The sequence below is a fragment of the Protopterus annectens genome, chromosome 5.part0 (assembly GCF_019279795.1).
Source record: "Protopterus annectens isolate FY-2018-M chromosome 5.part0, PAN1.0, whole genome shotgun sequence".
NCBI lineage: Eukaryota > Metazoa > Chordata > Ceratodontiformes > Protopteridae > Protopterus > Protopterus annectens.
Genome location: NC_056735.1, coordinates 930,546,810 through 930,574,209, shown reverse-complemented (window position 1 = coordinate 930,574,209; position 27,400 = coordinate 930,546,810). Strand labels below are relative to the sequence as shown.

The 27,400-nt window shown below is 37.0% G+C and overlaps 1 protein-coding gene across 1 annotated transcript in view; it reads left to right on the top strand.

Annotated features, from left to right (window-relative positions):
- ANGPTL5 (angiopoietin like 5) overlaps positions 1 to 27,400 on the top strand; it is a 594,392-nt gene that overhangs the window by 349,386 nt on the left and 217,606 nt on the right. The window contains exons 3-5 of the mRNA XM_044072712.1: positions 974 to 1,077; positions 26,000 to 26,093; positions 26,294 to 26,394. Of these exons, the coding sequence (XP_043928647.1) occupies positions 974 to 1,077; positions 26,000 to 26,093; positions 26,294 to 26,394 (299 nt within the window). The remainder of the gene's footprint in view (positions 1 to 973; positions 1,078 to 25,999; positions 26,094 to 26,293; positions 26,395 to 27,400) is intronic.

The window sequence follows — 27,400 nt, the reverse complement described above, 5'->3', positions numbered from 1 at the left end:
ATATCTGGATCAGTATTTGAACTGTGTGAGTAGCAGGAAGGAAATGGTGAATTCTGGGTAGCAGGAAGGAAATGGTGACTTCTGGGTCTAGATATGTTTTCTTAATGTGGCATCTGATACCATGATGGACACTGGTACCAGGCATGAGCACTCCTATTTGGGGATATTTCCTTGACTAAAAGCCATCTATATTGTAATTGTATACCCCTGAAGAGGGTTAGATAAGCAGACACTATGGACAGATGGAATGAAATCCTACTAATCTTTAGAAATGTGAGCTACAAAAGTAAAGAAGTGAAATGCTAAAAGCCCAGAAGCACTATACTAGACTGTTTTAATACTAAATGAATATAATCATTGAGTGTGTGTGTGTGTGTGTGTGTGTGTGTGTGTGTGTGTGTGTGTGTGTGTGTGTGTGTGTGTGAGAAAAGAAAAGCATGTATAGTTATGATAGTCCTGCCTTTTGAAGTCAAGTAGACAATATAGATATATGTCTAAAACTCAAACTTGTGCTCATTTCTGAGGCATGTATCTGTAAAAGAGATACAGTGGGGGCACAGTAGATGAACATTAACTTAGAACCACTTGGGTTAGAATCGTTCATTTAAATTGTTTGGTGTGATGAAAGGATTTCTGATTAATTTCTGGACAGGAATGTTTCTTTTCCTCATCTAAAATCACTTTCAAATGTCAGGGGTAATTCTGATAACACTATATAAAACAGTGTGGTTGTACTGTTGTATCATACATAAACCAACTGCAAACATAACATGCAGTTATTTAGATTTAAGCATAGCTCATGTTCATAATGAGCAACATATAATCACGTTATTCAAATCTCAACAAAGTGTCTGTTTTCATAATTGTTGAACTCCATATCTTTAGCTTTGTTGTGGTTCTAATGCTGAAAATGTTTTGTATGACATTGAGATTAATTTCATTAAGAACTTCAATACCTTTTTCTTTCCCTCAGGAAATCTGCAAAATGCACTTGCTGCCTACACCAGAAATACAAGAAAACTGATTAGGGATATGATGGAAGACAATCAGAAATCCCTGGATTATTTGTCTAGTCAGGTAATACATCAAAAGTGTACTCTGAGTGATTGATTTGACTGATAGAATGTCTGACCAACTGACTAACTAAATGAATGAAATATTAAATTATTGATTGCCCACTAGTGGAGGTTTTATGCAAGGGAACTTCATATTTACAAACCCAGAATGGTGGCTAGGAGGAAAAAAAATATTAATGTTCACATGACAGCATAAGTGATGGTTTAATAAAGATGTTTCTTGTTTAAAAACAGGGACAGGAATTTAATAATTTGTGTAATGTTGCATAGGTTATATGATATATAACAATATATGTGAAGTATAATGTTTGTTGATGTTAATTTGTTATTAGAGTTTGATTTCTTTTGTATAAATGTAAAATTGCCTATGTCACAACTGATAATTCAGTAAAGGTACAGGAAAGGACAGAACTATGATGGTTAAACTTACAAATATCCAAAACTGTTCTGAGACTTCTTGTCAAAGTGTTTAGATGGTAGGTTTGTTTAACCACGCAACTGTACCTCCTTGTCAGAGAAACTGGCATACCTCCCAACCTGTAAACATCAAAAATCTAGACAAAAGCCCATGAAAGGTAGGTACAACTGGTCAAAAATCAGGACACTTGCTAACATAAACTTTGCAAATATAATCATGTAACCCCACCCACTCCAATGGATTTGTGGGATAAAACATGAAGATTGAAGTCACTAGATAATAATAAATAATAATAATAATAGATAATGACAGATATTTGAATTTCAGACTTCATATCCCTCAGAAAATATATAATCATGCAAAACCTGTTATTCTAGCAACTATCTGAGTGAGTTACATGAGCAATAGTTAAAATCTGTCCCTATTTTTGGGCCTCTGTCCCACCATTATTTTTGCTTTGTCCACATTTCTTGCTGTGAGAAATTGAGAAGTATGATGTAAATATACTGAGAGTACTCTTCCAGATCTGATATATGTAAATAAAAATTAATCATCATGAGTTACATCACTTCAGTGTTAATCTTAAAATGAATACATGCAACTACAGTGAGCGGGTGGACTATGAGGGAGGGATGAAGCTATCGCTGCAGCCTGCAACAGTTTAGCAATCATTAGTAGCAAACCTAGCATCCTAAGTGGGGGCATAAAGGAACTACCTAAGGGTGAAGTTGGAAAAAAGCATGTTTCTCTGGAGTCTGTTCCTTATTTGTCCTAACTAAAACCCACACCATTTTGAGAAAGCATACTACATAAACAACAGAAAACCAACAAATCCATACTCTGCAGTTTGGGATTAATTGTAGGATCATTGGGTCCCAAGTTCTGCTTTGAGCAAGTCGGGGAGACTGCCTAGTAGCGATGGAATAAAAAATTCCACATGGTAAGGGGATCATCCAACTAGGTCTCCCAGTACATGTTGGGGTGTGATTGGATAGCTTATTTTAGTTCAATAAACAGTGGACTACATTTGTCATCACCTCCTTCACTGCACTCAAAAGTGACATTCTACTTGCAAAGGTATGGTGGAACTTAACATCAGAGATGTTGATGTTGACCACTGTTGCCCTAAATAGATTCTGATCATGAGATGCAACCACTTGCTCATCCTTTCTCAGGTGACAGTCCAATTCCAACACATCTTTCCCAAGGTTGTGTTGCCTGCATGTCTAAATGTAGCCATTGTGTCTTCCAAATTCTCTCCTGCTCCCCCACAATATGTGCTGGCACCAGAATTTCTGCTGTTTCTTCTTGTGTAATGTCAAGAACTTCAGAAGAAGAAATGAAGAAACAACGTAACTTCCTAAAGTAGACAATAGATATAAAGCAGCCAACATGTTCAATGTATGAAAACACTTAGGGACGCTTCAAATAATATTAAGGGAAAGGGTGGATTCATACCTCTCAACTGTCCCTGATTTTCAGGGACGTCCCTAATTTTGACTCAAATTTTAACTCTGTCCCTCTTAATCCCTCCTAAAACTAGTGACTTTTGGAGGAAAGGTGGTGAATTACACTTAATGAATAATGACAATAATTAAGAGTTACAAACTTCTTTTACTTCAGAAAATGTGTATTAATTCATATGCTCTGATTCTGTCAATGTTTCAAGTTAATAGCACTAATATTTTAAAAGTGTCCCTGATTTTTTCTTGACTTGTCCCTGATTCTGTTGAAATTTGTCCCCAATTGGTTGAGAGGTCTGGGTGGATTGACAAGTGGCGGGCATAACAAACATTCCTCGACTTAGCCTCTAGATGTGTGTACAGAAGCCAAGGTCTGTTTACCTATAGAAGTCAAGGTTTGCTTACTTATTTTAGGGAACGGGGTATAATTAGACCAGGCTTCCAATTTTAAAATCTAAAATACTCTAGCCAAAGTGTGGAAGCTCCATGCAAACAAAGAAAGTAGACATTGAAAGCCCACCTGCCTATTAAATACAACTTACATCAAGAAAGCCAGTGAAATGAGGGGAGAGAGACAGAGATCACACAGACAGACATGCACATATATAAGAACATACATACATACATACATACATACATTTAAATGATAGCACAAGTACTACAGAATCCTAAACAACAGAACCCTTCTCTGTTTCATAGGTTCTTAGGTTCATACTAGGCTATCTGCCCTAGGGCATTTATAAGCCTAGCCAGAGTGTGTTTGGCTTCACCACCCATTTTAAATTAATTTTGCTATGCCTTTTTTTGAGGTTAGTATACTGTGCCTCTGTCTAACAGTGACACAAAAGTGATGATCTCCCATCCACTCATCAAGATTCCTCTTGAAGAGAGTCAATGTGGGACTCTGCCTAACCTGGACTGGGATTTTATTCCAGAGTGAAGGGAGCCTCTGGGTTATGAATCTGTCCCTCCAGCATGTCCTATTTATTTCAGTGCTGAGGTTCAAGTCTCGATTTTCTGAGGTGCAGCATGTCCATTAATTCTGGGTTGGACATGGCTTTTATGTCAGGCACAGATCGCCTCTGAGGCGGTATGCCACTGTGTAGAGCTGGAGTTTCTTTAACCGGGCAGCATATGGCATCTGTTTGAGCCCTTTGATCCTCTTGGTGAGGTACTTTTGGGGTCTTTCCAGTTGCTGCAGGTGTCTGGTAAGGTACACCCCAAAAGGGGCATTGTACTCAATTATGGGCCTGATGAGGGATGAGTAAATGACCTCCCCTGATCTAGATGTGAATCCCTTCATGATTTGGTGGGCTATATAAAATGTTTTTCTAACCACTTTGGCCACGTGGTTGTCTAATGAGAGATTGCTATCAACTTGGGTCCCCAGGTCCCTAATGACTTCTTCTGTACTCAATGGATTACCACCTATGTGGTAATTTGTGGGCACTTTGTTTTTGCCAAAGGGGATGACTATACACTTTTTGGCGTTTAGCTTGAGGCCATGACTCTGGCACCAGCTGTCTGTTTCTATGAGGCCCTTTTGGAGGATGCTTGTGTCGGTTGGAGAGTTGATTATGGCGCCCAGTTTGCAGTCATCTGTGAACTTGGTCAGCCACAGTCCTTCCGTGTTGGCCTGAGAAATATATACCGAACAAGAGAGGTCCCAGGACTGAGCCTTGTGGGACGCCACTTGTAACTGGTTTGGAGTCTGACATGGCTCCAGCAATTCTAACCATGTGGGTTCTGTCCTTGAGCCAGTTTGCAACCCATCTAGTGACATAGGGGTTTATATTTAAGCTGGTGAGCTTATCTATAATGCCCGAGTGGGGTATTGTATCGAAGGCTTTGCGAGGTCCAGGTAGGCTGTGTGAACCACCTTCCCTCGTCAATGGCCTTGGTGACTGTTTCAAAGAAATCAACCAGGTTTAAGAGGCAGGATCTGCCCTTAACAAAGCCAAACTGGGTAGGATCCAGTGTCTGTAGGTCCCCAATATCTTTATTTATGAGGTCCATGATGATCCTTTCCATAGCTTTGCAGAACAAGCTAGTCAGGCTTATGGGCGATAGTTTCCAGGATCCGTTGAGGCACCACCTTTGTGGAGAGGGACCACTGTTGCTGTCGCCACTCTTTGGGTACATATCCTGTAGTAAGGCTAAGATTGAACAGTAGTTTTATGTTTGGGTTTAGCTCTTCTTGGAGTTCATGGGGACACCATCTGGTCCCATTGATGCTGTGTTTTTGCTTTGGAGAGCTCTTACCCGCGTCCCCCGAGCATCTGAGATGTCAGGGGCAGCACTCTGTTGGGATAGATATTTGCCCTTTTGGTGGGGAGAGGGAGAAGTTTGCACTGAACCTGTCAGCTAGGATGTTGGCAATGTCTGTGGGCTTGGTGTATTTTTGTCATTTTGGACTAATTCTGAGCATATCTGGGAATTCCCACCCAGGTTCCTAACATAACTAAAGAAAGCCTTGTGATTATCCTTAGTGTCCTGTGCAATTTTCTCTCGAAGCTGGCCTTAGACGATTTTATGAGTGCCAGTAGTTTTTGCTAATACTGATCAGAGATGCCTTCCCTTTTTGGGATTTTGCTCTATCATGTAGTAGCTTCCTCCTTCTATTGTATAGTTTGTTTATGGCTGGGGTCCACCAGACTTTGGAGGATTGGGTCTTGGTTTTGTTTGGGATTGCATGATCCATGCATTCCTGAAGGTGTTCATAGAATGCGGTTATAAAGAATTCCACTGTGGTTTTCGGGATGTGAATATCCAGTGAGATTAGTTTATGGTCTGATCTTACCAGTGAGGGATACACTTCTGGTCTGGAGCATAGTGTCCCCATGTTGGTGATGATCAGGTCCAGTATGTTTTCCCCTCTTGTGGGAGTGGTAACAAGTTGTTCCATAGCATTTGAGTTTATAAATTCTAGGAACCTTTGGGCTAGGGTGTTGGAGCTAGAGTAATGCTCCCAGTCTATGTTTGGGTAGTTGAAGTCGCCCAATATAATGGTGTTTGGAGAGACCTTCATATTTTCCAGTATTCTCAGGAAGGCCAAGTGGGGTTCCTGTGTTTGGGAGGGTGGTCTGTAGCAGGCTATAAACTGGAAGGCAGTTTTACCCACAGTTAGTTGCACATGGATAGTCTCTGATGCTTCATGCTGTGCCACCAACCTGGAGGTGTGGGTATCTTAATATTGATACTCCTCCTTTTGTGGTTCGGTCCAAGATTTGGGTCCGAAAAGCATGGTATGAGGTATAACCTGGTAGTGCTGGGGTGCTAGCCTTGAACCAGGTTTCTGTTACTGCACAGATATCAATGTTCTCCATGCTAAGGAGAGTTGCATCTTGAGGTTTAGACTTCTGGCGTTGAGTAGCATTACTCTTAGTTTCTTATCCCTTGTGATACCTATGGAGGTGGGTTTGTCTTTTGAGCCTTGCCTAAAAAGGCACTATGGGGTAGCAAGAGCCTTTGCCAATATCTGAAAGCCCAGGGTGACAGGTGCAAGCCGTCCCTCATGTCATCCCAGGCTGACAGGCATTGGATCCCCTTTGAATGACACCAACACTTAAGCCAATTGTTGAAATTGATCATCTTGTCTTCATATTGTGGCATCATTCTTGGTGAGGGTAAGATGCTACTCAAGGTCAGGGTCATACCGGCCTGGGCTACATGCTCAGAGAGCTCCTCTATGTCTCTTTTCATGTAGTCCAGGTCATTCACACCAGCATGGACAATGACTGAGTCATGTGACCTGAGTGCTTGTGTGACAGACAGCTCACCGTGACCTTCTCCTTGTTCAGCCTGGTGAGCAGGGCGTCAGTGTGCCTGACGATAGAGTCACCTATTACAAGTGTATCAGGTGTGTTGTTAGGGCTGTGACTGACACTGGCTTTGTGAGTTATGTGTTGCACGTGTTTTGTTTTGGGTTGCTTGGGTGTCTGCTTTGGAGGTCTCTGCTGCTTAGGCAGATTTTTATTTAGAGCCTGTTTTGTGTGTTTATGTGTTTGGTTTGTTGTCGTGGTAGGTCTATGTGAGACTGGAATTGTAGTGAGTCTGGTTTCCTTCTCCTCCTGACTGGTTACACCAGTACTGAGTTGAGAGAGCTTAGCCTCCAGTTTGGCTATATGGTTGCATCTCTCACATGTGTTGGAATTTGTTGGGAGGAGGAGAGGGTTGTCTGTGTACATGAGGCAGTTGTAACATTGCCTCAAGATTCCCAGATTCACCTGCTGGACCGGAGAGGAGATTGACAACTGACCTTTGGACATGCTAGAATAGTATTGGGAATTCCTTTATAATTGAAAAACAAGGTACTCAAGGGGAGTTTGTGAGGGTGTAGTGCTTTTAATTTTTTAGAGCTGACTTATATAATTGTTTTAGTGAGCAAGTGCCAGGTAACTTAAATGCAATGTGTTACAGGTAACTTAAATGCAAAAATGACAAACAGTAACTTTCTTACAAGTGAAACAAGGAAATAAGTACAGTAAGCAATGCAGATATCACTAGTGATCCACAGAAGTGCTGAAAATAACAAGCAAACAAACAACAAGCATATAAACAAAGCTAGATTCAGCAGGCCTGGATCTAGTCTATGCTACAGCTAACAAGGTGTACCAATTTCAGTAAGATACAGATTCAAATATTCAGGCATTATAAACCTTTAACCAGAAATTCCCAGCTCAGAAGGGCAGAGTCCAGCCTCTTCTCTTAATGTAAAATAACTGGCCTGAAGCCCAAGTGCTTAAACCAGAACTAATACACTTTTAGAATAACAGACACTGAGCTCTCAATCAGCAGTTCCTAACTTAGAAGGATGTACGCTACCTGTCCTGCCACCACAGTGCAGGCCACAAACCTTCCTAATGTAAAACAACTGGTCTGAAGCCCAAGTGCTTAATCCAAAAGACTTAGAAATGATAGCTACACTTTAATCAAGTTACTACCAGCAGTAATAAATACAACTGAATACTTTAAAGAATGCCTGGATTAGTGCTCAAGTTATACAAACAAAGCTAGATTCAGCAGGTCTGGATCTAGTCTATGCTACAGCAAACGAGGTGTACCAATTTCAGTAAGAAGCAGTTCAAATATGCAGGCACTATAAGCTTTAACCAGAAATTCCCAGCTCAGAAGGACAGAGTCCAGCCTCTCCTCCCACAAGAGTGCAGAACACGAACCCTCTTAATGTAAAATAACTGGCCTCAAGCCTGAGTGCTTAAACCAGAATTAATACACTTTTAGAATAACAGACACTGAGCCCTCAATCAGCAGTTCCCAACTTAGAAGGATGTAAGCTACCTGTTCTGCCACTACAGTGCAGACCACAAACCTTCCTAATGTAAAACTGGTCTGAAGCCCAGGTGCTTAAACTAAAAGGCTTACAATGAGTTACACCAAGCAGTAATAAATACAATTGAGTACTTTTAAGATGTAAAGTAAGAAAAACACAAATACAGTAAAAGCAGATATTTTTTTTTTGGAAAGAGAGAAAAGAAAGAGAGCAGAAACTAAGCTGATTGGCCTTCTCAAATGCTCTCCCTGTACTGGGTAGAATGAGATAATGACACTAGACTGGGAGGAGGGTCCCAGATCAAATTTACACCAACTATAAAAACACTATACCAACAGGGAGGAAACAAACTGCAGAAATGTTACTCCCAGCTGAAAAGCAGCAGTGAGCCTTTAAATGAAAGTTTTAAACAGCTTTAACACACTACTATGACTTCTGAGGATCAGTGTTTAGGACCGATCATCTGCAAACTGATTGCTGGCAGTAGCAATGGTAGTGTTGTGAGTACAAAATATTTTAAGGGTCTATATTATATTATTGCATGCTTACAAAAGTGAACAATGAATAATCGATCCCATGTAAGCGAAAGCTTACAATATCGAAACCTCATATACCGACTCCAAGATTGCACTACAGTGCCAAAAACGGCAAAGTAATGAAAGCGGCCAAGCAAATTCTTTCCCAGGGAAAGAATTCGCTGAAAAGCCGCTTCACTATTTTGCCTTTTTGCTCTTTTTGGTTTGATCAAGATGCATTCGACAAACTGCATCTGCGATCAGGTAATAGGAACCCATACTTTTAGGGTGACAGTCAAAGTGCTTGCAACAATTCCTTCAACAAAAAACTATGCAGGTATTCTGCCATGTCTTACTTTTGATCATATTATCACTGCTTTAAACAATGAGCCAGTTTGTTAATCGCTTCTCAGAACCTTTGGGCTACAATCTTACTGTCACCTTCTTTAAAACTTACAGGATAGGTCTTGTCCTGTTACATAAACATTCAACAAAGGCTTACAAGTCTGTCTAGTCAGTCACCAGGATCGTTTAGCAGTTATAATTGCTTTGTAGCTAAAACCTTACCTGATTGATACTGGCCATGAAGTAAGCACTGGCTATTAGTCGCCATAATTCACAAACTTTCAAAGTTAGTGCTGTCTAGCTCCCTTTTATGCCAACTTCTAAATCAGGAAGGAACTCTTAAAAATCCAGAAAGACTGTAGTAAGTTTGTTCATTCAGAGGTCAGTAAAACATAGAAACTGTTAACTTTTTCTTAGAGGTGGCAGGATTTCCTGTAAGTAGTCACATAATGCATTTTGAAAATAATGTGCTTGAAGCAAAAAAGGGACCATCTCCTTCCATGCTTGTTGGTTGGTTGTGCTGCAAGTCACTCATGGGCAAGCTGTACCGTGCCTGTAAGAAACTGTCTAAACTTTGCTTTTTATTTCTTTTAAATCTCCCACCACATTCTCCAAGTCCATAGTCAAACTTAAAATAATAAATTAAAATTAAAAAAAATCACGAATTAAAGGGGCCACTCAGAAATTTGTGGCACCCAATTATTTTGCTCTGAAAACGGGTAAATATTGAGCAATTCAGTAAGGTTGACAAGTATGAGAAATAGCCTCCTATCTTGCAGAGAGGAGTAAAAAACCTTATGTCATCACAGACCTGGATCTTTATCACATGACTTTCGATATGTCCACACTAGGATTATTAGCAAGAAAAATTACTCTGTAGTACAAATTTGAACCCTGTATGTGTTTTTGGTTGAAAAAGCACTATATATCGCTAATAGATGCCAAGTAGTAGAAAGAGATAATGTGCTGCCAACACTTTTGAGAAATAAAGTAGAAATGATAGCGAAATGTTTCAATGTAATGGAGCCTTCCCATTCCTGAGCTCACTGCAGACAAGATATTCCTTTTCCCCTGACAGAGGCAAAGGAAACATTTTTGTCTTCATAGAGTAGGGTAAGATTCCTAGCTTTTTACCAGTCTGCCTTACTATCAAGCTAATTTTTCTCTTAAAAGGCAGATTACTGCTGATAAGACAACATCTAAATCTTTAAAGTGTCTTGTTAATTCCTACTTTACATAAAGTGAATTGTATTTACCACCCGAACATTTTCCTCACTGTAATTTCACTTTTCCTGTTTAATAGATTTGTATGCAAGCTTTATATTTTAAAATATATTTTTAAACAGTTTTAAACTTCATCTTATTAAAAATCATATCAAATATAGATTATTGTGTCCAATAAAAGTAATAAATCCTCACTCTTTGTGATCTCATTGTAAAATAAATATAACCATTCAGAGAATTAACTTTTCAGAATGCATGGAATCCATGGCTATTAGCCGCCATGTATAAAGTAGGAAAATAATAGATTAATGGCAGTGATTTAACATTTTGTGTTTAGTTACTATACTACCATAAGCAGCATGAAGAGAATTTTATATAAGCCTTCATTAATACACAGCACCCAGTACACTAATGGCAGAGGGCCTGTATACTGAAAGGCATAATAATGTGACAACACTGTTGCAGTAGGAATTGTACAAACATTACAATACTGAGGTAGCTGAGAAGCACTGGAAACTTGAGCCACAATGTATTATAGAGAATGATGAAATTTATATTATATAAGATCACCTATTACCAACAGTTCAAAAATAGATGGGATAAAAACAGATATAGTAGATTATGAAAAGACCACAAAAGTGACACTGATCATTGAAATTACTACACCCAGTGATTACAGTGTTTTACATACTGAGCGACACAAAGTCATTAAATACTATGATTTACAGGCAGCAATGAGGGCCATGTGGAAGAAGGATACCCAGAGAGATCTAATTGTAGTAGGTGCAATGGGTCTCAAAAAATAATTTACAATTGTATTTAGATATCCTACTGATAAATGCAACTCTGCATGAATTGCAGAAGGAATCAGTTCCTAGCACATTGCTGGTGCCATGAAGAGCACTTTTGGCTAACATCAAAGACTAAAACAATACTAATTTCATAAATTTTAATCATACTCTGACTTCGGACTGGGGCCATTCCCATCATGGTATTATAAACTCAAAACACCTGGAGAAATTAAACTTGGATAAAACCTAGAACTGACATTTCAAGTCAACTTAGATGTTATTAATAGGAAACAATAGCCGCTGATTGACTGGGTACCTAATTAAATCCTTATACAAATGTGCAATACACAAATCCATGGATGAGTACAGTTACACTGTTATGCCAGCAAATCTGTGCAGATGTAGAAAGTAAAGAAGTTACATTTGGATTCTAAAATGTATGGTAAAATAATTCTTGCTGGTCACTTGATTCCTTGGACATTTTATGGACTGACATTATAGGCTCCAAAGTGAGACAAATTTAGAGCAAGCTAATATGTTCTAAGTTTGTTATGCTTCATTGCTGAATAATCTGTACAGGAGAACTAACTGAGTAATCTACATAATGTTTCATAATCTTAAAATATGGACAGAATTCTAACTGAAGGCAAGCCAGCTCAGTTGAATAGAGGGATTAAGCCCTGACTACTGCCGAGGTTGCATTAGTGGCCAGTGCAACTGATGGGTGGTATGTATCCCATGCAGTGAGAGGTGCTTCTCAGGTAGCTGTGCCTGCTGGTCTAGTGCAGACAGACAAAAGTCTAAAGCATGGAAAATGGGAGCCAATGTAGGGAAGGAAATGCACTGTGGCTACTCATGCCAATTAAGGTAGTGCCTGGTCCTCTATGTAAAGGAATGTGTATGCATGGACATGAGGGGTGTGATGAGAGTCCCTGCAGTAATACAGGTATGCACGTCATCACCACGGGTGGGGGAGGGTTAAGGTCTTACTGCAGCAATGTTGTCACTGCTGGAATGCCAGTGAGAACACAAGCATCTCTGTCTGCCTGGATGATGGCCTTCCCTCAGGCTCCTGCCCTAGCAAATCTAAGACTGAGCTTCCCGGTCATGGTTAGTGGCCAGAGGGAAGAAAAAGAATACAGAAGAAAAAGTTCTAACTGAAGACAGAAATTGGGGCATAAGTTTCTATATTCGTGTACTGATATTCAATTACAATCCACAGTAAAATGCTGACAGTGAAAGATGAATGAAGAAGGTGATAACATACTATTTCTGGCTTTATTTATTTATTTATTTTTACTCTGGGCTTGATTTTTTTATATTCTATTGTCTGCTAATTAATGTTTAATTTTACCTTCTATATGGTATTTTCCTGAAAAACACCTAAATAAAATTGAAGTCGAAGTGTAAGTTGAAAGTGGGCATTCCATGTTTCAGTATCTGGTAAAAGTGATTGGTATATGATTCTTTAATGGTTTATCATTTAGTTAAAAGTTGAAAGAAGCCGGAACACTAATGAAAATTCACTCAGAAGAAATACTTAAGTTAACAGTAAAAGGCAGTCATTTCTAAGAAGTTCAGTCAACAATCGTTCTGCTGAAGAAGGTCAAAAATTAGCTGAACTAGGTGCAGACATATAAAGCCTCTACTGCACCCCAGGTGACCCATGTTTGGCTAGCAGCATAGGTGTTGAAGAGAGGCTGATAGACTTGAAGCAAAGCAATATTAAGAGTAAGGCAAGTGTTGTGCTGCCAGCAGACCATAGTTTTGGTCATGATGTGGTATATGAGAAGATGCACACATGCACCTGCTGTAGACAGCAACTGCAGAGCTCACAAGGCTGTCACGAGGAGAGAAGAGGTAAGGGCACACCCCCCAGCAGCATTATGATGTGGCATCAGAGACCTTGATCTCCTCACCGTCCCTGAATGGTGGTTGAGTTGAGCCCGGGGTATGCTATGTAGATTTCAGTAGACCCAGTGAAAGAGGAAAAGAGCTTGGGAGAGCTGATGGGCAGCTGTGCAGTGGGGAAGCTAAAAAAATAAGAAGAGCTAATATAAAAAACTGTTACCAAAGTACATAAGCGAAGATTAATAATATTACTGAAGAGGAATGATGACTTAATATGTTATTAAATAAGATTCTCAGAATATTGGCAATAGATGAATAGTTTTGGATAATGAGGACATCAGAGCTGAAGCCAAATCAGGTCCAGTTGCAGAGAAAGTCAAAGTGAACAGATTACAGTGGCTCATGCACATGTGTAGGAAAGCAGAAGACAATCTAGTGAACAAGATTTGGGACAGACAAGAAAATCCAGAGGAAACGAGGGCATCCAGCAAATGGAGGGATTGCATGACAGGCCATTGATAGTCAGGCATGACTGCTGAAGAAAGTAGAAGAGTGGCACTGAATCAAAAGATGATGATGGGGGTTATAAAGGGGTTGGGGGTTGGCATAATAGCTAAGGTGTTTACCTCACAAACACAAGGTTCAGGGTTTGATTCCTTCTTTGAGAGAAACTGGCTAGGCATAAAATGGCCTACAAGAGCAGATAGCCCAGTACTTACACATGGATCTATAAGATGAGGCAACACCCCAAGTCCATGTAGAAAATGGGAAAAGAAGGGTTGATGATAAAGATGGTGATGATGCTTATCAGTTATTAACACCAACCATAGGTACTGCTGATGACAGTAGTGTAACAAGGGAGAGAGGAAAGGGGCAGCTGCCCCATGATCACAATGTTATAGGGTACAATTGAAAGTTCCAGCATGCTGTCCTCAGATGCCAATACTAGGTGAGCCAGCAAAGGTTCTGGCTGGTCAATAAGCTATGTAGATAAAACATTTTTCAATGAATTCAAGATTTGCTTTAGCAACATTTGAAAGAAGAATTAGAGTAAAAGTAAAATGTTTAGAAATTACCACCGATTAATGCAGCAAAGTATTGCCTGCTCAGATAACAGAAACTGAAGTTATATGGAAATGTTTTTTGGGTTATATTGAGCTCTGCACATGACACAACAAGAGTCCACATGCTCCTATATACATAACTATGCATGTCCACAAATTGATTTATAAGTGACTGTGAATTCCCATACACTGCTGTATAAGTAATGCATCTATATAATGCTCAGTCTCTGCTCAGTCAGTATTTGGCTATTTATCTCTGTGTGATTTTTTTCAGAGCATCTAGTACAAATAGAAAAAAAGTGGCAATGAAATTTAAATTGGTTCAACTAATAAAGAGTCAAATAATTTAAGCCAAACTATGGAGGTATGGTCTGTATTTACAGAAAGAATTCATCACTTGTAGAAGGATGACATTTCCTTAGAAAAACACATGGTTACATTGCTCAGTGTAGTGAAAATGTCCACATATGGATTATTTCGAAAACGTACTCAGCCACAAAAGGTAAAAATGTATCCAAGAATGAATTATATTACCATACTGTTAAGATACAAAAAAGCAGGATCCCAAAGAATAGAAAGTTGTATTCCTTGACATCCTTCTTTTTTGTGTTTTTCAACAGTCTGTGGGAGTCTAAGCTTAAATTATCACTGAACCCAGAGACATAACAATATGGTATCATAGTATGCTGCTAAAGTAAAATGTTGCACTATAAAATGCAACATTGTTTCACGTCTGGAAGTTAGCAGAGAAGATTACAGAAATGTGATATTAATGAGCTACTTCCTGTAACCAAAATATACAGGGTTTGATTTTTACACCTTTATTTGCTTACTGTTTGATTCTGAGCAAGTTATTTAATCAGGCAGTGCCTCTAGGTTGTCCAAGAAAATAGACACTTGCATGCAGTGTGCCTACCTAGTTAAAAATATATAAAATAAAAATAAAAAAAATATATAGAAGAAGCACTTTTAGGTAAAGCTATGAATGGTATTTATAGCAAAACATCATGGTTACCATTATTTTCTGATTCAATTTAACATTTCCAAATTCCCGTGGGATTGTGTTAAAGGAAAATTCCATTCTATAACTATATAAAGAAAAATATTATCTTTCAGAATATCCTTAGACTATTTATGATACTAATGAATTAAAATCACTTTTAAGTGTTTCTTGTTACATTTTGTTATATCCCAAGACATGGCTATTAGTTTGGCGGCGATGCTGACAAGATTTTTTTTTTCATTCTGTTCTTCTAATACCCAGATAGGAGTTTATGCCCTCATAAGATGCTTATATCAAAAATTATTTTTTCATCTTATATACAGTGATTGTGTATGAGTCACCAGCTTCTTAGAATACATTTTTGTGCACAGACAGCATTCAAAGTTGTTGTTTCTAGTCCCTCCACCACGGTCTTTTTTATGTGTTAAAATTTGCGGTTAGATGCAGCAACTCTTCTCATTCATTTATGACTGAAACTTGTCATTTCAAAGAGCTAATATGGCTGCTGAAAGCTAAATATTTCATGCTAATCTTTATTTACAACGGTTACTTCAATAAAAACAGTAATCCACTGGCCAAAATGAGATCACTAACAATAAAACTAGAATTACAAGTAAAACAAGCCTGGAGAATTATATGTTCTTTGAGGGAAGCGCAAAAAAGTTTGGGCAATCAGAAACATACCTTCACGGAGAACAAGAGGAACACGTGTGGCTGCCCGTATTCAACTTGTATTCATTTTCCAATAACTGTTTATTATTTCTGTCTCTTTTGTTAAATAAGGTTTGGGAACAAACTGATTTGTCCAGAGACGTTTTTGGGAGAGGGTCATGTAGGAAAAGCAATGGGAGCTAAGATGGTAGTGGAAGAAAGTTAGTGTTGTGGGGATGGAAGAGTTAAACTGGGAAAGTATTAGGTTTGGGAGGAAATGCGATAAGTGGAAGGAGGATCTTAACTAGTTTTGTGTGAGTGTAACTGGGAAAGGGATCAGATTTCGGCATGAACCTGCTACCCATCCTTCCTCCCTACTTTAGGAACATTGAGGATTGTGTAGTTATTTTTATAGGTTTGGTGTTTAGGTGGAGAAAAGGGACAAGACTGTCCCTCTTCTGCACCACCCCATCTGGTGTTGGATGCTTAATTCAATGAATTGGGGAATGAAAGTAAGTGATGCAATGCTACTTAATAAGTAAAAGCAAACAAGTGAAGGTGAAGGTGCTGCTTAATAAGTAAAAGTAAGCAAGCCGAGGTGAGGATACTACTTATTTGGCTAGGATAAGTGGAGTTACATTGCTCTAGTAAATGATTATATGAATGCTCATGCTGTGGTCAATAAATTAAATATCGTTCAATAAAGTTATGTTTATGGAAGTATAATAAAGGTTGCCAAATGTCATTTGGTGTGGTGTGATTATTGAATGGGACCATGACAATAAATTTTGGGGCAGTTCCCACTATTCCAACAACTTCTTGGCATTCTGAAAGGATGTGCCAGTTGTTAATCAATACATTCTTAATTACATTACTGCCAAGTGAGTATACTGTCCCCATACCAGATGCAATGCTTTTCTGGTAATATCTGGATACCAGCATCAGATGCTGAATACTTAACATTTTCAATATCTTTAGCTTCACTAGGTAACTATTTTATCCTAAATGTTTGGCACTTAATCAGATTTTCCTTAAGATAACTAGGATATGTGCTTCAGTAGTGCAGCAAAACAGTACTTGCAGCATTTTTGTGACAAGTAGTTGTATGCAATCTGTTTTTTTCATTGTTCTTGTGAACTTCAGCATTCAAAAATGTAACTTACTAATGTCTGTAGAGTATGGAAAATGCATCAATTAGTACTTCATCCCATATGTAACTGTTGTGACGTGTATTAATGACTGGGCTGGTGAGATAAATAATGTTAGGCAAAGAGCAAACAGAACACATTTAGGAAATGATGTGCCTATTGTTTGTAAAGGTCATTCAACCCCTAGGAAACAAGACAATGCCCCTGACAACATTGGATGGAAGTATTCAGCAAGCTGAGGATTCAAAGTGTTTAGAGGGAAACAAAAAAAGAAAGAAATGAAGAAGTTCACAAGAAATAACAAGGAAGAAAAAGAAACTGATAAATGTCTGTAAAATAAAGAGAATACATGCTAAAAAGGACACTGCTTTGTTATGTAACACACAGGTTACAGGGAATTATAATTTTTTTCTATCAGGAAACCTTCAGTCTACAGAAAAAGGCATCATTTTTCCAAAAGAGAAGGTAGAAAAAAGAGGAAAGAGGCAGGTGAAAAGGAAGAAATTAAAACTGGATGTGGAAGGGCTGAAAAACATTACTGTAAGAAAAAAAAAGAGAAAGACGGATGCTGACTACATGGCACAAGCTGTGGATGTACAAAGCCAGCTGGATGAGAACTGCATGCATGCAAATTTAATATGCAATGAAAACAGGGGGATTAATAAGACTAATGGTGATGAGGATCATTCCTTTGTAAAAACTGATAGAGCAGATACTATTGCATTAGAAAATGAAGATTCTTCAGATCTGGTCTGAAAAGATATTCTTGTAATTGGAGATTTTATTCTTAGAGGAACTGGTACTTACATTTACAGAGAAGATAATGAACATCAGACAGTGTTATGCTTGCCAGGAGCAAAACTAGAAGATGTGAGGCTAGCCTTAGAACGCCTTAATGTAAGGAAATATGGATTTGTTTTCATTCATGTCAGTACAAATGATTTCATCTTCAAGGATTCTCTGACTATTAGTAGGCAATTTATAGCCCTCTTAGATAGCATAGCTGGTACTGGTGTTAGGACATATTGCTCAGTTTACACTTGTGTGACATGAAGTGACAAAGTTTATTTTGACTTTGAAAAAACATTTTTCACAAATCACATATAGAAAGAATGTGAATGAAAATATTTTTGTGCAAAAACCTCCATGGGAAAAATGTCCCGTTTTAAAAAATGGAAACGTGTAGAGCACCCAAGCCTAATTGTGGGCATACATGTGTTCAGACAGGATGGAGTGCCTTTGTCAAGTTCAGTGAGGAGAACTTTTGCAGCAGGTATTTTGTAATATTTGACAAGCACTGGACAGGATTTTTGCCAGGTACAAATTTACAGTTCACAGATAGCAACATTTGATGCATCTCTGATGGTTGTTAATGCTAGAAGCATTAATAATAATGTTTTTTTTTAATTGGAAAATTTGCTATGTTTCCACAAGACTGGTGTTGTTATTGTTTCTAAAAATAGTTAAAGAACAATGATTGGAAACCAGTTCTGTCAGGGTATAAAAATTTTTACTGTAACAAGCATTCTAAAAAAAAAAAAATCAGGTGGAGGTGTTATGATAGGGAGTAAAGATAATTATGAGACCTCTGGTTATTACATGTTCAGTGATAACACCAATACTATGGATTGTGTAACTGTGACAGTTAAGTCAATCCTGGAACATATAATTCTGAATCATTAGATTACTGAATACTTGAATCCCAAATTCGCCTAATAATATTTATCTCATTAGCCCAGTAATAAATACATATAACAATGTTTTTTCAAGCTGTGCCAATTGCATAAGTGTAGTCATCATCAGTAAGTCTAGATTCACTAATAATAATAGCAAGCAAATCATCCATGTTTTGAACTGAGGAGCACAGGTCTCCAAGGTTATCAGGTGTTACCTTCATACGTGCATTGCATTTATTACACTGTGCAACATATTTGTGCTTTAGCAAATAATTAGTAGCATTCTCATTTAAGGAATCCATTTTCGGCTACAAATAATTAAAGAATGTTAAACGAAAATAATTAAACTCATTTACTGCAGACTTCAAAGCGATAAAAACAATTAGTAATTTAAGTCAAATTGTATAAGAAATCACACAAACAATATGCAATTAAATGTTACGTTCATTGACCTAATCTTGAGCAAGGGAAGCAATTCATAAAGTCATCACTCTGATTTACTTTAACAATTGTGCCAGTCTTACTAAAATGTTGGATACCCCTTACTTGCATCATGTGGAAATGTGAAAAGTACTTTCTGCTCGCTATCACTTGCAGTCACATCTCTTATAACAGTAAAAATCACAGGTAAAAAATGAAAATATAAATCTGAACAAATCTTCTCTTACTAAGCATTTGCACAAAAAATCATTAACTAAAACTGGATTATTTCGAACAAGCTCTGGATTGACCTGTCTGTAGTCTGTGTGAATTTATAGCTGACTAGGACCCTAGTGATGGCTAGAGTTTGTCTGTATGCAATGTATTTCTTTCTAAAAACAAACAGTGAAAATCAGAGGTAAAAAAAATAAAATAAAGTAAATAAATAAAAAATATATTCTATCTACAAGATATCTTCCTACAAACAGTGAAAATCAGAGGGGAAAAATAAAATATAAATACAATTAAATGTTCTCTTACCAAGCAGTTGCACAATATATCACAAACTGACAAGGTATTGTTTAGACAACCTTTGGCTTGTCCTCTCTGCAGTCTGTGCGAATTTATAGTGGAGTAGGTCCTTTGGAATGACTGGAGTATGCCAGTCTTTAATCTATCCCTTTCTCAAAAAAACAAAAAAACTGAAAATTAGAATTAAAAAACAAACAATTGTGACATATAAATCAATATAAATCTTCCTGTTTTCAGGTTATACTTGTTTCTTACAAACAATGAAAATCAGAGGAAAAAATAAAATATAAATATTGTTTTACCAAGCAGTTACATAATAAACCACAAGCCAGTGCTAGATTGTCTCAGATAAGATTTGGTTGGAGTAATTACAAATGTATTATTTGTTGAAAAAATCATTAATATAAATATGTGAAGCTAAGGCTAAATAGTAGAAGTGGTGTATCTAGCTAGGATAAGGAGGCACCATTGCTTCAGAGCACATAATTTAAGCCTGGTGAGGTTTATTACAAGATCTGAATACTGATTGGGTGAGTATGCTGACATAAAAGATATAATTCAAACTTGTGTAAAATCATCAGTTTACAACAGTTAATAAAATTAATGCCCATAAGTAAAATTAGGAATTTTTTCAGGAGTCTAAAGCATTTTCACCTATTTACTAAATTGGTATAGAACAGTACAATGATATTAAGTGCATTCATCTGGTAAATTTCACTTAATAATAAATATGTGTACAACACAAATTTGGGTTCAAGACCTGAAAAAAAAATAAAAACAATTCAACAGATTTAGCAACATTAAACAATTAACTACACATCTAGAAAGAATGAAACCAGAGGTCAACCACAAATTCAAATTTATGAAACACCTCCATAATAATCTACTAAATACACAAATTTAAAAAAAAACACAACTAAAGTTGAAAAGTCATATTAACAATAATGCAAATAAAATTAAAAGGTCATTGCATTAGCAACTCTTTCATTCTCAGTGCCTGACATTTTCAAAACTGCTTATATCGCCAAAAAATGAATATAAACACACTGCAATAAACATAGAAACAAAAGTAAAGAGTTTTTCTTTACCTGGCAACTTCTTCCATGGTCCTGCTCTCTCTGAGTTATCAACCTTAGCCAATACAAAAATATAAATCTCTTATATTTTCTGCAAAGTATGGAATGTTTAAACAAAGCAGTACTAGAATTACCTTTTTTAATGTCACTGGAATATTCTTAAATTCTTTTCCTCAAAGAATGCTCATTCTTTCCTATGTAAAATGCAGCACAGGCAACACATTGACTCAAGAAAACAAGAATTTTTATATTACAGTCAAATCTACCCAGACACCCTATTGTCTTATGGTAGATTTTGAGTACAATGGACATCCAAAATGTAGCAGAACTCTTGCGGCAGCTTAGATTGGATGCGCACATTTTTCCTGGTATTAATGCTTGTATTTCTATTTTACCAGTTTTGAAATATAAAAGCAACTTTGTAGAACTGATTATGAATGCATACTCAGTGGATAAAAAAGATAGAAGTGTTTTTATGAATTTTTTTAAGATGAATGGTTATTAATTGCTTATTTGATTTTAATTATTCCTCCTACAAACGTAAAAAGGCATGACGATAACAACTTTTGCACTAATGTGCATTTAGTGAAGGATATGAAGTGTGAAAGCGAATTGTGAGACTGGGATGTCTGACATTAAGGACTGACTGTAATCATCTGTGAATTACTAGGGCAGGGAAAAATAACTGATGACATTCTGACACCAGCTACAGACATAAGTTTTGTGATGTGTGTGAGTGTGTATGTGTATGTGTATGTTTTTTATTGTGTGTTTGTGTGTAGGAAAGTGGCAAGGAGTGCTTGTGATAGCAATATTCTGCCTCCACTGTTAACTATTGAAGGAAAGTGTTGATCTTGCACTTAAGGTAGTTAACATCAATTCAGAGACATGGAAATTAGCTGATAATGATGTCTTTCTTCATTACAGTTAATGTGTCTCAGAATCACAAAATATAGCATTGCAGAAACAGACCCTTTTTACTGCAGCCCCTGATATGAGCATTTGGGTTCTTTATGAATCCCTGGATTAGAGCATTACTAGTTATTAGAATAAGAGGTAGATATAGTTTCTGCAATATATGTAAGTATTTGCAAGACTATACTGTAGTATTTCACAGTAGAAGAGACATCAGTTATGAAAGAATATATAGTACAGGTTAGAAAGTATGGTATGTTAACTTGGAGAACAAACACAGAGCATGGATGCTATAAGGTGTTGCTTAACTTAGCTTTAAAACTTTGGGAAGTTGATATTTATAAAATGTTAATAGGGAGATTGTTCAAGATTTTTTATATATAAGTAGGGAATAGAGAGTCCGCAAAGGTGTTAGATGGTCTGTCGATAAAGGCAAGAAATAAATTGTTACAGCAAAGATATCTGGTTGGAGTATGTCAGTGTATAAGAAGGCAAAACATTATGCGTGTCATAAAAGAAGTTGTGAGCAACTTTTGACTGACAAAAGGAAAGGAAGGAGGCTATGACACTCAAGCCACTTTATTATTTTTGCAGGGAGGTAGGTAGAAATGTGCTCTATTTGGCATTTTGGCTGCAGATTTTTCAGTTTTTTTGTAGGACAGTTTTTTTTTTCAGTTGTATTATGTAAATGTTTGTAAAAATCAAAGAGTCATACAGTAAATTCAGAATGGCGTAGGTTAATAAGAGATTAGATTACTTAATAATCAAGAGATGAGATTTAATTTAAAAAGATGGTTTAACCAAGCAATCCCAACTTGAATCCTGCTTTCTTATTTTTAATAAGAATGCAAAGTAATCCTTGACATGGATCTTGGTTAAGAAGCTGTGACATTGATTTACTTTACAAATTCATATGCAAATATCAAGAGCAATCATTCCTGTACAAGTATTTTTTCCCTTTTTGCTGATTTTCTTCCTTAAGGAAAGTGTGTACTACCCTTAAGGCTGGACAACTAAATGTGTGTGTGTCTGTGTATATATATATATATATATATATATATATATATATATATATATATATATATATATATCAATCTATCTAAAAATGATATGTATATGTACACACACACACACACACACACACACACACACACACACACACACACACACACACACATATATATATATATATACATATGTGTGTATATACATGGAAGTAGGGCACTGGAATTATTGTGTACCTACAACGACACACAGAATCCCAACATGAAATGTTAAATTACAAATGCTGATACATTCTGTGCATGCTCCTGGGATTACCAGCTATAAGTGTTTTTGCAGGGGGCAAGTCCTCCTATGCCCATGTGGGGGGAGCTGCACTCTCCACACCTGCTACTAATTATATATATTAACTCTGAGATCACACACTACCTGGAGGATGGGAAAATTTGCCTACCAAGGCATTGTTGATCCTGCATTCCTGTTGACCATCTGTGTATGCTAGTCAAATGGTGTCGACAAAAGTGTTGGTGTAGGTGCACAGTCAACCCAGTACATTATACACACACACACACACACACACACACACACACACACACACACACACACACACACACACACACACACACACACATCTATTTATTTATCTATTTAGCTATCTAGCTATCTATCTATATGGATTCACTTTATAATCTCGAAATGCTGAAATGTCGAATTTCAGTATCTTGAGACTATAAAGCCAAACTTCCACAATACTGAAACCTCAAAAGCTCAAAATTCAAAATCCCAACTTTTAAATACACCCTCCACCATACAAACAAACATACATACACCCCCATCCCCACACTACAACAAACCAACCAAACACAGACAAATACAACAACACAAATATTTATTTATTTTATTTTATTTATTTTACATTTGTTGACCGGGATAGTCCGACTGGATACATGTCCATTTTCAGCGGAGTCCCGGGGAGAAAAAAAACCAACAGGTTTAAAATGACATATAATAAAAGACAGAAGACAGCACAAATACACACACCTAACCTGCATATGAGAAGAGGAGGGCAAGCCCCCCTGCCCCCTCCACACCCCCGTTACTTATATAAACTAACTCCGAGTTCAACAAAAAAGACAAAGACAGTACACCCACCACTACATACTCTATATTCCCCTTGAACATACACACACTACATATGTACAAACACCATCACTCTCCGCACTTACACACTCACACTCTTACCTACCTACCCTAATCTACACCTAAAACTTCCCAACACACTCACATACACTCAAATCCCTACCCACAACCCTTAAAAAAACAGCACTTACCTAAATCTCTACATATAACCACACAATGGCATTCAAACCATATCCCACAGCACACCACACATTACAAACACAGCAAAGCCCATGTACAGCTCCACCACAACCATACATTCGACACTTTGAATTCGATCAAGTGCAGTTTCGCTCAACTGCACTTTTGGCGTTTTTGTTTTGAAATACTGAAATTCGAGATTTCAGTATTTCGAGATAGTAAAGTGTTCTATCTCTCTCTCTCTCTCTCTATATATATATATATATATATATATATATATATATATATATATATATATATATATATATATATATATTTATAGATGGTGGAAAACTTCATTTCTTATTTTCTTATTACTTTGGTGGTCAATCATGGATTCATCACACACAAAAAGCTGGGACAGCTAATAAAAAATCAGCTGATCATACATTGCTGGCTTTTTCCTGTGTGAGATCGTGAGCAGTGGGGATCTGGGGAAATTACCCTTTCCCCACTGTAGTGTGATCTCGGAGTTGACATATATGAAAATTATATTATCTGAAAAAGTACTATTTTTGTATTTTTGATCATTTAAAGATTGACCAGTTTTGGCATCCATTTATATAACTTTGTGTGTGTGTGTGTGTGTGTGTGTGTGTGTGTGTGTGTGTGTGTGTGTGTGTGTGTGTGTGTGTGTGTGTGTGTGTGTGTGTGTGTGTGTGTGTGTGTGTGTGTGTATGTATGTGTGTATAAATTAATATAACATATTAATATTAAAATAACTCATGTTTGGCTGAGGCTAATGTAGACTTTACACATAGCTGGTCTAGTTTGATTACAAGGGTAAGGAATGATTGGTGAAGTAAAGCCAGCACTAGGTAAATTCTGCATTTCCAACAGTTCATTTCAAGTTATTGCTATTATCCAATAACATTATTTAAGAAAAAAGATCATTACCTTTTTAAAATAATGTAATTGTGTAACTGCACCATAAATGTTCCTCGTTTTCTTTGTTTCTTTTGTAGAGGATGTCTAAAGTATGTACTGTGCATGTGTTGAGCACTTGTGTACTTGTTTAGTATGCAGTGGTTTCTTTGGCCTTTCTTAAGGACTTCAGATCTGTGTATGTGGTGCTGTTTCTTTGGATACTCTTGCCATCCTGATCTTATGAATTATTTATTTTTTAATGAATATGAGTATGCCTGCACTGTGGTTTTCTTGCTTCCTGGACATATGTTTGGCAGCTAAAATTCATAGCTACATGACTTAATTTTGTAATGTCTTAAATGTGTTCTATTTTTGAAGTTGTTTCAGTAATAATGTCTATAAAAGGAAAACAAAACAGCAGCTGTGACCATTGACAGTTTGGTAGTTAATTATGGTTTTCCTGGTTTTCCTATGAGCTCATGCTCAGATGAGTGCCAGTTTACATGGCCACTGTCCTGGCAAATATTTTATTACTCAGAACTAGTATTTGCCGCATGCCTTTGGTACTTGAAAGCTTTTTTTTAATTATCTGTTCTTTGAGAACATCTTTAATAAAAGGGGAAATAAGCAAAGAGTCATTTGCAATCAAAAATGAAGCAGCTGGGAAATTGGTAAAAGTGGAGCCTGACAAAACAGATTTTGCAAGCAACTTTTTTTTAAATGTCATATAATACAGTTCTCTTTAGATGGTACTTAACATTGTTCTGTCAGCCTTGAGAAAAAGGTTCAGATTGCATTGGATACCTGCTTTAAATAGCTTATCATTTTCAGATGATAAATTTTGAATTATAATCCAGGTATTTTATCTGATGCCTCCTAAATAATATATCTCAGCATTCTCAACAAGCTACTGAGGTAGTCAGCTATAGTTCTCAGTAACCATTTATGTGCATGCATACCCCGAACCCTTTAGCAAAAGAAATATGGACAGAGCCTAAAATAATGGTAGGACAAAGGCCCAAAAATAGGGACAGATTATAAATATTGCTCTTACAAATGTAAGTGCTAGAATAACAGATTTTGTGCTAACATGCATTTTCACTATTTAGTGACGCCAGTCCTCCGTGATTTGCCAGAAAATCACACATTTTATGAGGAAGACACCAAAAATATGAGGCAAAAATCTGGACCTTCTGTGAAAATCTAGGCAGTCGAGACATGCGTGCATGTAAGCTGACAAATTTGATTAATTTTATTTTCATATACTGAGTTGATGCTCAGTACTAACTTGCACTTTTAATTACTTTTTTTTAGATAAAGGAGTTAACAAACAGGATAATGTTTCTAAACTTGGAATCCTGGAAAAATAATGTAGAACCACTGCCTCACAAACCAGTAATGTCACATGGTGAGTAGTCCTTGCTTTATTACCTAACCATTATTCAAGTTGTAGAAGAAAATCAGTTGAAAAAATGAACCATGGTACAGGCAGCATAACAAATATACATACTGCTGTATAAAGGAAGTGAGCAAGCTCATAGGCAGCAGTTTACTGTATCAATTGCACTCATAATTCGTATTACTGAACTGCTTTTATTTATTTTCTAGGAAAAGACTGCACTGATATAATGGACACTATGGGATCATTTACAAGACTTCAAAATGGCATCTACATAGTCCAACCAGAAGGCATAGATTATCCATTTGAGGTACTGAAACCTGCCATTGTGGAAGTATTGCTTTTAAAAGATAAATTGCCTTAACTTAAGTGTGTCATCATAGTTCCTAGTGTATTCCAGTACTCAACAGATGAATCACAAGGCATTCTTGTACACTACTGGAGATTAACATTTGGAAAAAAATGTCTGCTCTTATTTGATCTGCTTGGATGGGTCAGGAATAAAAACTTTTTCACAGACGTTATTTCATCTTGGAAAGTCATATCTCTGCCATTTCAATAAATCTTGCTAGTACAAATGGTATGACTTTTGAAGTTCAATGCTACTAAAGTAGATAGTCACTAAAGGAAATGACACATGGGCCAGATTGCAAAAGAGTCGCTCTCAGTGTAAGTCTGCTCTGATTCCAAAAGACTTTCTCTCAATGTATGTGACTTACTTTGGCAGAAAGGCCTATCTATAAACAGGCTTACACTAGCATCAGAATCCAAAAGTACTGCTTTCAGTGTAAGTGGTCATTTTCACTGAGAACAAGTCTTTTGGAATTGGGCCCATCACGTAAGTTAAAGTGTCACTTTCAGGAAGATGACTCCATTAGCTGTTTAAGGCCAGTAGACAGGGGGCATGCATCAGTCAGTAAACTGGGTAACCAAGCAGAAATCCCATGATTATGTATAAGAAGCTCATTGGTGATAACGTAACAGGCTAAAGCCCACTTGTTTGACCAGATTTTATTGAAGTCAAACATTCCTGAAGCCTAACTTACTGAACTATAATAATATTGAAATGTAGCAGCTACAGTATCTCAGTTTATCTATACATATACACACAACAAACAGCTTGTCTGAAACAGCCATAAAAAATTCAGTATGGCACAAAGAACAATAAATAAAAAGAAATAAATCCCAACCATCTTAATAATTGTAAAGTGCATTTCCGTATTTATTAAATATCTGTTGTAGTTTATCATATACAAAACCTTTATAACATAAACATTGTTTAAGATTCTTTTCTCTCTTATAGACAAAGTTGGACT